Raw genomic sequence first — 13,551 nt, 5'->3', positions numbered from 1 at the left:
TGACATTGGCAAGGAAAGCTCCCAAGCTTGGGCAGAACAACCAAGGTTGCTGAAAGGAAGGAGATGGTGCACGTTAGGAATGGACTTCCCCTGGAGCCAAGCCCCAGAGCTGGCTGGGCAGAGACCAGAAAATTTGGGCCCGGAGAAAATGAGGCATTAAGTGACACAGCCTCCCAAAGGCAGAACTGAGTCATCTCACCTTGGATGGCTTTGAAGTTCATCAGTCTTCCTCCTCACCATTCCTCACTTAGGAGAGAAGCCTGAGAGGCCCAAAGGGAGGCCTGCAACCCCAAGGCTTCCCACCGTGGTGGTGAGGGGACAGGACTCAACTGAACGGAAAAACCCCTACGCCTTTCCACAGAGTGCACCATGCAAAGCACCCAAAGTTCAGTATCACCTGTTCTTCAGGCTGGGACCCACTGGAACAGCTATGGGTCACAAGAGAAGCTCTAATGTTCAGCAAAGACTCCTCACACTAGCAAAATGAGGGCCAAAAGAGCAGACAGGAGGGATCCCAGGGCTAAAAGGCTAAGAAGCAAAGCTGGTAAGAAGAGGGTCTTGCACCCCACACCAAGGAAGCCACACAGCTGGAAAGGAACTCCAGGCAAGGTGGTGCCTACCTCCTCTGCCACAGGCAGCCTAGGAAACCACAAAGAACCTCTGAGCAGGTTTCAGTCCTTTGTAACACTGCCAGCCCTGCCACTAACCAGACAAATCACTGTGAAGACACATTTCCCAGTTACTTGGTACAGACTGCTGACACTTCCAGGTTTGTGGCGAGCTTCAACAGAGCCTGGCATGTGCTGCCCTTGAATATGAAAGTACCCAGAGCACCCTACAGTCCCCCGTGGCACAGCGTCCACGCTGTCTATCCTAGCCCTAGACTAGAAATTCTACCTAAGAACATGCCTCATGTTTAAAATTATAACTTTATTCTAAACACTTGCTCCACATTAAGAAACAGGAACTTGGCTCCAGGATTTCTGAATTTTGAGAAATTAGTTCTAGGCAGCACCAGCCATGAGCACAAGACTTTCCATGAGATTCTATGTCCCAAATGAAAGGCCTCTTGCACCCCAATTTTTAGGTCAAAGTCCTGTGTGGACAGAGGTTAGAATGCCTGGGAATCTCCTGTGCAGACAGCTCCTCAGTCTCTGTCTTACTCTTCTCTCGTTGCTGAGACAAATACCCAACACTCAAAATGAAGGAAGGAAAGGTTTATTTTGCTCATAGTTACTGGTTTCAGTCCATAGTCAACTGGTTCCAAGGCAGAGCAACACATAGCAGAAAGCAACCTTTCATGACAGTGGCAAAGAGTGCAGAGAGTAGCAGCTCAAGCAGCTAACTTCTTTTTCCTCCTTACACTGAAATGCAAACTACCTGCCCCAGGGCAGGTGCAGCATTCACACCCATAACAATCAATCACAAACTCCTGAACCTGCCCCAAGACTGCATGAGGCTTTGGGGGGACACCTATACACAAATCGTAAGTCTCAAGCCCCCAACTGCAAGAAAGTATGCACAAAAGAGGAGTCCAAGGCAGCTGCTCCAGCTAAACTTGTGACCAGCCTCAGCCTGACTCTATGGAGCCAGTCCCTTACTGGAAGGGCCCTAGAGATGGAATCAAGTATGCTGATGGTTTGGTCCTCTGGATTTGGGCCTCCTGTGGTCTTCTGGCCTGCAGAGAACTAATCCTCTGGCCAAGGCATTGCCTTGTGCTCCTCCCTTCAGATACCTACAGCTGGGTTCCTCAAAACTGACCTTGACACCCTTAGGCAGCACCTATTCCCCACTATTCCTGTGCAGCAGAATGGCTCCCACCTTAGGCTGACCAGAATGCTTTGTTCGCCAGCAAGATTTAGATTCCAGAGGAGATGCCAGAAGGTCTCAGAGACCCTCTCAGGTCCAAGTAACTGAATTTGGGAGGAATACGGTAAACAGAAGAAAAAAAGTAGTGGAACTAATGGTAGATGGAGCAAGGGATGCAGAAGGTGCGGTCTCAGCTGAGACTCCGGATCTAGGGCCTGGGTTCTGGTGTCTGTGCAGGACAGACTGTGCAGAAGAAAGAGTAGGGTAGATTCCGTCAGCCAGTGTCTACAGCCATTATTTATGGATGCTTCACTTGTGTCTCCAAACCTGGGCTTGCATGGAGACTGAATGTCCCTCACAGCTGCTTCTTCCTGCAATAACAAGACTGACATCACTGTAGTCAGGGAAATGGTGTTTTGATTAAAATCATGTGACAGCTACTTGGTGAGTCAATAAACAAACCCCATTAACCCTTGCCTGACAAGTCTGTCAACTGTTGTCAGCAAGCATGCTGCTGACTTCCAGAATAGCTGTGCCAACCTAGGGATAACAATGTGCCAGAGGTGGCCCTCGGCTCCCGGGCAGATCCTGCTTGAGGTGGATGCATGTGTCATCGGGTGCACAGGCGGCGCTGCAGGCTTCCCAGCATCTATCTCCAAGGCGCTGAGGAAGCTCCTTCACCAAGAAGCTGCTCTCACCCTTCGAATGCTCTCCCCAAAACCGATGGGGCAGGCACAGCTTGAGTGGACCTGAGGCTGAGCAGTAATTGACAGTTCCCAGGGCTCTCCACACTCACTCACTCCACCAGATTTACAAGTTTGCTGTGCACCAGACAGCGAGGAGTTAAGAATAATTCCTGATTTGCAATTGGATGACTTCCTGGATCCCTCACTTGGCTGCTGGCCCTTCACACACAGGGCTCTGCCAGGCAACAGCCAACTCCCTTCTCCATCTCACCCTCTGGTCATTTTCCTTAAGTGAAACAAATGAGGGAAGGCTCCAAGTCAGTAGGCAGAGATTTTTCTAGGATGAATGAACTGCAGCATCAGAGGCCTAACACAGCTGGTTCAGGGCCACCTGACAGAGAGATGACAACACCGACAGCCCAGCTGAAGACAACAAGATTCCATCAAGGTGCTACAGTTACTGAGGCTCATGAATGGCAGCTCTTCCTGTCCTCAGCCTTTGAGGATGTTCGGGTTGAGAAAGTCGGCCGCGGCAGCTACCTCAGTGATCACTACTCAGATGAGGCAAATGCTAAGAGCCTAAGCACATGGCTAGGCACTCCAGAATTTGCAGCAATACATAAATGCTTTCTCCCCTCAGAAGTCCAGGGTTTAGGTCTAAAATAGTTGTTCTCATTCTTTGAGCCAAGGTCTGGACAAAAACACTCAAAGGTTGTGCAGGGGCCAGTGGGGCTATGAGCAGCAGTCACCCAGCACTTCCTCCTGTTCCACAGCCACTGCAGAAGGCCAAGGCCACCTGAGCCATAGGCACCTGGCAGCAGAGGCCCAGAGACAGCAGTGTGCAGCACAACAGAAAGGCAAAGATACCGAGGTAATGGAGTCTGCGTTCAGGGCCTACAGCACAGAAAAATCAGGTATTTGTTTTTTTGGGATTTTATTCACTGTGCTAGGGATCGGCACATTAGGGTGTCACACAGCTGGAGACATACTCTACCATGGAGCTGCTACATCTCCAGCCTTTTTTATAGACAGGGTCTCAGCGACCCAAGCTGACTAAAGGGTCAGCGGAGGGTCCTCCTGCCACCTAAGCAGCTGGAATGAGAAAGAGGTGTGCACCTGGATGCCTGGCTAAAGACCAACTTCATGTTCAAGTTCTCATGAGACTGCCACAGTTCCCAATTAACTGAACTATCCTGACATCAACACGAACAGACTAATCCCCTTGGTACTCCCATTCTCAACATACTTCTAGGTCATAAATTGCCCTTCTACTGAACGGCCTTGGGGCCGTGACCCACACCAACTCTGCTGAACTGGAACTTGTATACCGCTTTGCCATGCAGCAGCATCAGAGGGGCCTTCTGAAATATCCAGGTTGGCATACAGGAGTTTTATCTTGAAAGGAAGGGGAACCGTGGCAGATAACATTTTAACAAAGGAGACAAATTGGACACAACCCATTTCTACCAGCGCCTCTTCACTAATAACCCCTTTACTCCTCTACATGGATGTCACCGCCTGAGGGGAGAGGAGCCTGAATAGGCCTCAGGTTGCAGGGACACAGCTATGGACAGTGAACTCCACCACCACCCCACGAATTCTCAGAATGAAGGAAACAAAGCAGAAGAGGCTTTAAAAGTTAACTCTGCCAGCTCATAAAACCAGCTGTCTTCCCTGGACACAGTAAGAAGTGCTACCACTGCCATCTTGCTACCATTCCCCATGACACCAGGCCACATTGGCTTCCCTCAGGACTGGCTCTTACCTTCCCTGTGTCCTCTCCAGCCATTCCAGGTCTCAGACAGTGGTTCTTGTCAGGCCCAGCGGCGCAGTATTCTTCACTGTCCTTCACAGGCAAGTCTAGCTCCCTCAGTTTTTGTGCCACCACTAGAGACATAGACAGCAGTGTTGTGACTGTCTCTGACCAGGGCATGGGCACTACATGGACAGTGCCAGCAAATTCGGGACTTGACTAAAGACACCTTACCCTCAGGAGTCCTTGAAAGGACTTGCACATGTGCCTTAGAGAGCCAGCTTAAGTATCCCCCAAATGTTGGTCACTGACAACCTACAGAGCCTAGAACAAACTAAACATCCAGCTCCTTTCAGAGCTAATATCAGTTTAAGAGATCTATTCTGGATGAAGCAGGACTTGGCATTTCTACCCCTTGAGTAAGTATACTCTTCATCCTCCAGATTTCCATCTCAACGGAATATTATGTAACTTCCTGGGACCAGCAGCCCTGTGGAGGTAAATGGGGAAGAGTGAAACTATTCTAGGTATGGAAGTGGACTGGGGACATGGGAGGGAACGTGGAATGGGGAGTGGGCATGGAACTGGATGGAAACCCATCCCTCAAGAGCCGATGGAATAAGATCAGTGAAGATGACAAATCACATCATCTGCTAGCCAAGAATACTAGGTCATGTGGCCTTCTCTACACTTTCATATCCAGGCTGTAAGACTACCAAAAGAAAAAGTATCTACAGAATTTAAGAAAAAAGCAATAGGAAGAGACAAACATCCAACTTGTCTGACCATCTTGCCTTTACATCCCTGGGAGGATGGCACCAATGTAATTCTATAGAAAAATAATACTAGACTATCTTTCAGCTCAGCAATAATACAGCAGTTAATAAAAAGACAACACTGCAACAAGCAACCACTGAGTCAGATGACAGGCCTGTTTCATGGAGATCATGTGAACATCTTGGATGTTTGCACAAGACAACTCAAAGGTCAAGCTACTGCTTCTGCTGAGCCAGAACAACTTATCCAGCAAAGAATCCCTCAGGCTGAGTCCCAGAAGCCAAACTGTTATATTTTGGTGAGCTGAAAGGTGTCCTTTATTTCAGTAAGGCCCCATTTGATACCATATTAATCTGTTACTATCATCAAGCAAGGCACACCTTTGGGTTTGTATCTCCTTGGCAGCACAGAGAGAGGAGATCTGATCTCTTAAGTCCATGAGGTTGAAACCCCACACAAAGTATTAAAAGAAATACTAAGGAGAATTCCCTTATTGATGAAGACATTTTTATTGGCATACATTATATGTCTTGGCTTCACCTTCCTAATAACCCAAACAAAGGATATAAACTGCCTAAGATGAACAACCATAGCAATGTATGTTTGAGGCAATCAGACTAGTCCAAAAGTATTCCTGAGCTGAGGGACTGGAAAAGGGCCACACAAAGTCTGTTTCCTAAGAAAAGAAAAATCTTTCATTTGTGTCAATGAGACCAAGGTAAGTCTTATAGCTCTAACAACTGTGTTCCACACATACAACACAAGATCACAGATTTCAGCAACACATTCATTGAGCATATTTTTATTGAGCACCTGACACTGAACCAGATGCTGAAAATACAAAAGATGACAAAGCAAAACAAAAATCCTTGCCCTCAGAACTCCTGAAACTTAGTGATATCAAGACAGGATCAAATTGGGCTAGGTGTGTGGTATATACCTGTAATTCCAGCACATTGGGAGGCTAAGGCAGGAGGAATACAAGTTCGAGCCCATCCTAGGCAACTTACTGAGACTTTGTTTCAACAACAACAAAAAAAAGCTGGGAATGTAGCTCAGCATTAAGGTCCCAAATTCAACCTCTAGTACCAAGGGGAAAAAAACAGAAAACTAATCTGTGGCCATGCAGGCTGGCAAACCATACACCTTTTGAAAGGCTAAAAAGAAAAAAATTACCTGAGTTCAAGTGCGAGACCAACCTGGCAACATACAGTCCACATCTCAGAAACAAAAGTAGAAAAATGGTTGAATTATAAACCAAAGAACAATTCTTTTGAACAATAACCAAAGAGATTTCCTATAGTGTAAGTCAGAAAGAATGAAATCTGTAAAAGGGTCACTGGAAAAAAAAAAAAAAAAAAAAAGCAGAGGCCCTGCTGACTCTATGGCCCGTGATTGAGAAAGCAGAGGCTGTCTCTCCCTTTCACAGGGCAAGAAAGTAACTACACTGGGCTCCCCAATAGGGATCACAGAAAACTTTGTCTATCCCCTCACCAATGGCATTTCCAACCAAATAAAGCAATGGATCTAGTGCAAATTTCTTTCAAAGAGCAAAGCAACAGTCTCTCAAATATGAAATTTAAAAACAGGAATATAACCTCCAGGTAATTCTTTTTAAAAAGCCAGAAAATTAAAACTGTTTACAGCTAAATAGTTTAGAATATCAAAATGAGAATGTAGGAAAGATCTCTGCTTAAGAAAACATTTAATCCTTGGCCCAAGGATTCATAAAACAAATTTAGTACAGGGTAATTTTGCAGTTTAAAATACAGAAAAGGAAAAAAAAAAAAACAGGAAGAAAAATTTTTTATTCCAAATTCCTCCTGTTGGGGCTGGGGAGATGGCTCAGTAGAATAAACACTTTCCTGGCAAACGCAAGGGCTGAGTTCAATCCCTGGTTCCGGAAAAAAAAAAAAAAAAAAAAAAAAACCCTCTTGCTTAAAAAAAAAAAGAACCACCCAAAATTCCTCTTGTTTTTCTAAAGTAGGACAACTTCAAAGTATTTAGTCAACTTGGTTTTATGCAACTGTCCGATATACAAAGTTTTACAGGAGTCTTTGGGCCTTCACAAAATAGAATAGGGTTTTATTAGATTTTAAAGAACCAGTGAACAAAATGAAATAATTCAAAAACCAAAATGGAAACACCATACTAAATAACAAGATGCAATGAGAGGAAAAAACAATAAAACCATATGAACTAAAAGTCACTACAGCCAGGCACAGTGGAACACACTTGTAATATGAGCATTTGGGAGGATGAAGCAGGCCTGCCATGAGTTCAAGGCCAGCCTGGGCTACATAGTGAGCTCCAAGCCAGCCTGAAATATATAGCAAGACCCTGTCTTTTAAAAAAAAACACCAAAAGCACCTGTAACATCAACACTCAGGAGTCTGAGGCAGAAGGATCAATGCAAGTTCATGCTCAGTCCCGCCTGGGCTACAAAGTGAGTTCAAAGCCAGCCTGACCACATAATGAAACCCTGTCTCAAAATGACAAAGAAAACAAAAGGTAGGGTAAGTTTGATGATACGAAACATGGGTATAAATTTGCATGAAAAATATTTAAATTCTCCATGAAATACAAATATATGTATTTCCAGGAGAAAAAGCATACTGAATTCAGTGAAAAAGGTACAACAACCCCTTAGACATACATCTTCATGGTCAGCATGTGATAAAATTGAAGAGTGACTCTCATGCCAAGAGGTAAATAGGTGCTTTCTAAAGAGAGCACTAGATCTGTTTAGTTCATTTTTCCACATCTACTACTAATTTGCTTCAGCAAACCTTTTGGCTTAACTCAGTATCTTAAAATTCAGAAGACACTGAAGTTCTACTGTAAAACTAAAAAACCCAGTACTTTAAGTAAGATTCCAGTATTACCCTCACCAAAAAATTAGCAATGACAATTCAGCTTGGAAAAGATAGCAATGACAAATGCAAACACTGCTAGAAGCAGAGTTGGGTAAAGAACAGGAAATCCACATGTTATTACCAGTGGTTCCAATTCAAAAGACAAAACTGCAATCTTGCTCTACTGAAACAGTAAAACTTCTGCTTATTAGGAAGCATGAAAGTTGAAGTTTCTTATGAGAGAAGAGAGAATTTTTGAAGATAGTCCTAATGCTAAATTTCAACATCACATGCTAGCTGCAACGTACATCCACACCTCTGACTTCTCAATGACATGATTACAGTCACAATTGATGAAAAGGAAAGTAGCCAATTGTTAACCCTGAGCTTCCATATTCCCAGTTCACCGATGCAGAACATCTTAATCCAGGAAAATGGCTTCCACTACAGTCACTTCTCAGTGTATCTCCCAAATAGAGTTTAGTTTTAGGTTATTCTAAACTATGTGACTTCAATTAGGAATGATGGAAAGGCACACAGATAAATGTAAATAGTAGGAGAATCACTCTACTTCATTTACCAGGCCAAACCATCCAGGCTCTATCTTGACTATGAAGCAGATGGCACCTGACTGGACCCAACAGTGAGAATGTAAGAGCCAGACTGTACTAGAAAAACATAAGGAGACAAACAAGAGATGACTGTACCGAGCATTGGTCAATATGAATGGATTAATTATGCCAACATATAAAAAACACCAATCCTATTTCATCTTTAGAAAGAATCATGTCACTCAAATTTGACTTTAAGCTGTTGCTATTTGCTTGCATGTGGTCTTGAAGGTTTCCCATTTTCTCTGTACCCCATTTAAGAAAACACTGACAGGAAATCTGTGATAAGAATTTAGCAAAGGCTTCTCTCTCCTGTTCCTCGTTATGCCAATGCAAGAACTGGAAAATTCCAAACAAAATCAGGTTAGTGATACAATAAATTCATAAATGATAAATCTACATGACTATATAACAAGGACCCAAATACATAAGACCAAGATCTTTTCATTACAATCAGTTTCTTTATTCTTCCAGGCTAATTAGCAACTAAACTTCAAAAACTAAAGTCCAAACTAAAACTGTTTTGCCAATAAGAATCATGATCCTTCCCAGTCTTACTTAAACATGGAACTGAAAATACATCTTTGCTCATTTAGGACAAAGTGGTAGCTCAAGAAGTCCCAAACCACAGAGGGGGCCCCAGCATTCAAGGAATTTACCAATCCCCACCCCTGCTTATCACCCTGACTAATCCCTACCACTCAGAAAGCACAGATGAATCCCCCGGTTCAAAAGTTTCAAGGCAAAAAACAGAAACATACCATGTATAGCTTCTTGGGCAAAATATTTGACATCCATATCTTCATCCTGACCTAACTTTTGTAGTACTGGTTTAACTTCCCCCTGCAAAGCACTAAAATTCAAAAGTATTATCTGTAAAAAGCAGTTTCGGGTGCCAGGGAAATTGCTTATGATACACATGCTCTCTGATATTATCTACAAGCTCTCTGGTAACTTTTAGAACTTAATATTAAAAAAATGTTTTAAAACACTTATACACTTGGCAAATGCTCTAAACAATTTCTAAAATCTTGAGCAAAATGAGCTTCAGAAAATAATATGTATATATATAAAGCTTAAATAATAAAGGGCGGACATCCTCAAAAATATTTTTTTTTACATCTGTATCTATGTAAAGTGAAAATCACTGAATTTAGGTCTGGCCAGATAGCTGAGCAGGGCCCAGGGAGAGAGCTCAGTAGAATACGTGTTTGCCTGACAAGCACAGGGTCCTGAGTTCAATCCCTGGTACTGAAAAAAATAAATCTACAGATAGCTCAGCAAACTAAAGCGCCTGTTTAGGCAGAGCGCAGCTGCCGGGGTTCCTGGCATGTGCTGCCGGTGCCGGTCCCAGTCGCAGGGCACGCAGAAAGGGCAATTGAGAATGGGCATTCCAGAACTTAGGAGGCTGAAAACAGGAGAATCACTACAAGGCTGATCTACATAGTGAGATCCTGTAGACCCTGTAGATCCTGTACCAAAGTTTTAAAAAAGAGAAAAAAAAAAAAAAAAGGAAGACAATCGCTCAATTTAAATGTTAGCTGTTACTCCCCATTATAAGGTCAAGGTTAAAATATACTCTTAAAACAAGAACAACACTAAAATCTTACTTAGTGTCTAGAAGTGGCCCAATTTTTTGAAGAGATTTAGCCACATTGAAACGAACATTTGCTACTTGGTCTCCTGCCATTTTTAATACGATGGGCAGCATTTGCTTAGTGGTTATTTCCTGACCACAGGCTTCAGACAGGGCCTAGAAAAATAAATAACATGGTATATTTAAACGTTTTTTTTTTTTAAATTCTGAAATCTGCAAGACAAATTAATATTTAATAAGAACATGATAGACCAATAGGAAACTTTCTAGTTTGAGCATCTAAATTTAGAGGTACACAGGTAGCATTCAAAAATCAGAGAACTAGATCAAAAGCCACAACTAAGCTGCAACTTCTAAAATACTATCAAGGGGCTGGTGAGATGGCTCAGTGGTCTAAAGCACCTACTTAGAACAAGCTTAGCAAAGCACAGGGACCGCGGTTCAATCCCCCAGCACCACATGCCAGCCAGCCCTGCCCCCGGTGGGCCGAGCTGGCCACACACACACACACACACACACACACACAAATAAATAAAAAATAAATAAATAAATAAAATAAAATACTATCAAAAGTTTTAAGATGAATGTTAGCAGCAACATTTTGTTATCTTCTAATCAGCATAAAAATATATTACAAGCAGAAGGCAGTATATTTCAGAATTGAGAAATTCTTGCTTTAATGTTAAGTGCTTTAGGGCCTGAGCTTAAATAATACTTACATTAATACAAAACAAAGTGGTCATTCTGTGCAAGTAATTAGGATCATTTGCCATTACCAACACTTTTGGAACTATGGTATTTTGAGCCCACTCTGTACCAAATTTCTGAACTAATTTCATGAGGTTGTTGGTGGCAGCTTCTCGGATGGCATACACTGCAGAAAAGGTCAAGAACACAACAGCATACTACTTACTACTTCATAAGCATAACCTAGTTGACTTATATCAACATCAAACATGGATCCAACAGAGTAACAAGAATGTTCAGCCACAGTTCATACTGACTTGTTATGAACAGTTCTGAAATTCTTATTCCCAAGGAAAAATGGATGTTATTTCATTCTATGTATCAATTAACAAATACAAGTACCTATTAGGCTCTATGTGTTATACAAACAGACATTTGCCTTCAAAAATCACACACTCAGGGTGGAGCTGCAGCTCAGGGTAAACAGGCCACTTGCCCACTATGCATAAGGCTTGGATTTAATACTCAGTACCAGGAAAAAAAAAATAAAAATACAAACTCTTTTCAGAAACAGTGAATCTAATGTACTTCAAAAAGTATAGGACTAAAGGGCTGGCCAAATAACTCAGCAGATTAAAGCACCTGCTTAGGAGACACAGTGGCCAGGGTTCGATCCCTAGTGTGTGGTACCAGCCCCGCCCCCAGAGCGCACTAGGAAGGTGACTGAGACTGGGCGTGGTGGCATGCACCCGTAATCCCAGCTCTTGGGAGGCTGAACACAGGCAGATCACTATGAGTCCAAGCTACATAGTGAGACCCTGTAGTCCGTGTAGACCCTGTACTAAAATACAAAAAGAAAAAGTATAATACCGATTACAACAAAGTAGGGCATAGCATAGCAAACACTGTGACAACTACAGGAGTTTATAAAGAATTAACAAGGGAGTAAGCGAAAGGGGAGGAATTCCTGCAAAGGGAAAATAAAAAAGCATCCAACACACAAAAGAAAAACAACCTGAATCTCTAAGACTAGGGAGTTAGTTAGGATAGGCCCAGATCACAGAGCACTTTGAAAATTAAATTTAGTAGTGCGTGGTGGCACACACCTAGCACTCAGGAGACGAAGGGAAGAGGTTCGCTATGAGTTCAAGACCAGCCTGGGATACAACAGTGAGTTCAAAGCCCCGCCTGAACTACAGAGTAAAATACTGTCTCAAAAGAAAAAAAAAAAAAAAAAAAGTGAAATTTAGACTTGATAGAAATCACTTTTTAGAAGCAAATGTATGTCCTGATGACCATTATTATATTTTAACAAGACTATCTCGCAGTAGTAAAGACAACAGTTAGATCATTTACCTATCAACAAATAAAAATTTAGTACCAACTTGTTTCTTGCCCATTAAAAATGTTTAGGTTGAGTCAACATGTCGAATGTCTTATAAATGTGCCTCCCTTAACATCTAATAACACCCTATAAAACCATTTATCAGGCCAAGGAGATAGCTCAGCAGCTTAAGTGCCTGCCTGGCAAGCCCAAGGTCCCAAGTTTGATCTCTAGTACTGCACATATATAAATACATACATACCATTTATCAAAGACATCATAAATCTAGATCACAAAGGTCTAAGCTATTATCCTGTCACAGTTAGTTGTTCTATGTATCCAGGAATAAGCATAAACTTATTGTTACCTCATTTCATAGGTCCAGGAAGTCTCAAAAATTTCAGTTTAGATAACAAGTCAAGGATGGCCAGTGTTAACATAGTCTACTTCTCTCTCTCCAAGCAGACCCAATGTTTAAGGATCAGTAGAAACAGGGACCCAAGCCACAGCCCTGATCCTAAACCAAGGACAGAGAACCTATGGCATGCAAACTGCAGGCCACAATAGGCTGAAAGCTTGAAAAGGCTCACCATCACTGTCCCACACTATAACAAGGGTCCAAACAGAAAACACCCAACCCTTCTCAATACACTAATGCCTCTGGACAATGAGGTTGAGGCAAACAGCAAAGACAGCCTAGACAAGCAGTGATTAAAATGGCCAAAATCTCTCTGGAACAGCAACTCGTTAAGATAAGCCAGAAGCACTCTCCAAGGAGCAAGTACAAGTCAACCATTTTACCAGAAAGACAAATTCTTTCCCAATACACAGTCTTGAAGCCCAAACCCCTTTCTGGCTCTCCTCTCTATAAAGTGGAACTATAGCATCTGTGATTTTTCCTCTACTCACTGTTTCTTTAATATATGTGAGATTTTTCTCATTATAACACCAGTACCATAGAACAGGATCCCAATGCCAGCATAACCAGCAACCAAGCACATACGTGCGTAAGCCCTGACAAAGACCCTAACTGCACTGATCCCTACTTGGCCAGATGTCTACTATCTTCTTGGCTCCTCTCAATTCTGTCAGAAAAATGTAAACTACTTCACAGTTCTGCCTTTTTTCCCCATTTGTTTGGTCTGTCTCTCCCACCCCTCAAGGTCTGGCTGGTCTCTTAAGGTTTCTTTATATCTCTTTGCTCACCAACTTTGGCTACCCCCACCATTACTGGGGATGTGTCATTTCAACTAGGTGATTCTGGTTTTGAATAAATTTTTTTAAAAAAATTTTGTATTTCCTGTTAAGTTACCTTTAAAAATTAACAAAAAGGTATACCATTTTTGGCTATCCAATATTTAAATAATTGGAATGGTAAGTGATTAATTCAGAATGCCAGCTTTCAAACAGATATAAAATGATTGCTGAATATGCCACTCCCATTAACAAATG

At 42.5% G+C, this 13,551-nt stretch overlaps 1 protein-coding gene across 4 annotated transcripts in view; it reads right to left on the bottom strand.

The window, feature by feature from the left end:
* The window catches only part of Ppp2r1b (protein phosphatase 2 scaffold subunit Abeta), a 40,442-nt gene that overhangs the window by 5,100 nt on the left and 21,791 nt on the right, over window positions 1-13,551 (bottom strand). For 2 of the 4 annotated variants that reach the window (XM_004626114.1, XM_023709499.1), the window contains exons 12-15: window positions 10,808-10,962; window positions 10,102-10,244; window positions 9,253-9,344; window positions 4,261-4,382 (exon numbers count right to left, since the gene is read on the bottom strand). In XM_004626114.1, coding sequence (XP_004626171.1) covers window positions 4,261-4,382; window positions 9,253-9,344; window positions 10,102-10,244; window positions 10,808-10,962 — 512 coding nt within the window. Of the gene's footprint in view, window positions 1-1,476; window positions 2,181-4,260; window positions 4,383-8,635; window positions 8,831-9,252; window positions 9,345-10,101; window positions 10,245-10,807; window positions 10,963-13,551 lie in introns of those variants that run through there. The other 2 variants (XM_023709498.1, XM_004626115.3) reach the window with 2 other exon arrangements.

This window comes from Octodon degus, unplaced genomic scaffold (assembly GCF_000260255.1).
Source record: "Octodon degus isolate 3935 unplaced genomic scaffold, OctDeg1.0 scaffold00012, whole genome shotgun sequence".
NCBI lineage: Eukaryota > Metazoa > Chordata > Mammalia > Rodentia > Octodontidae > Octodon > Octodon degus.
This window is presented reverse-complemented; position numbering and strand designations above follow the sequence as displayed.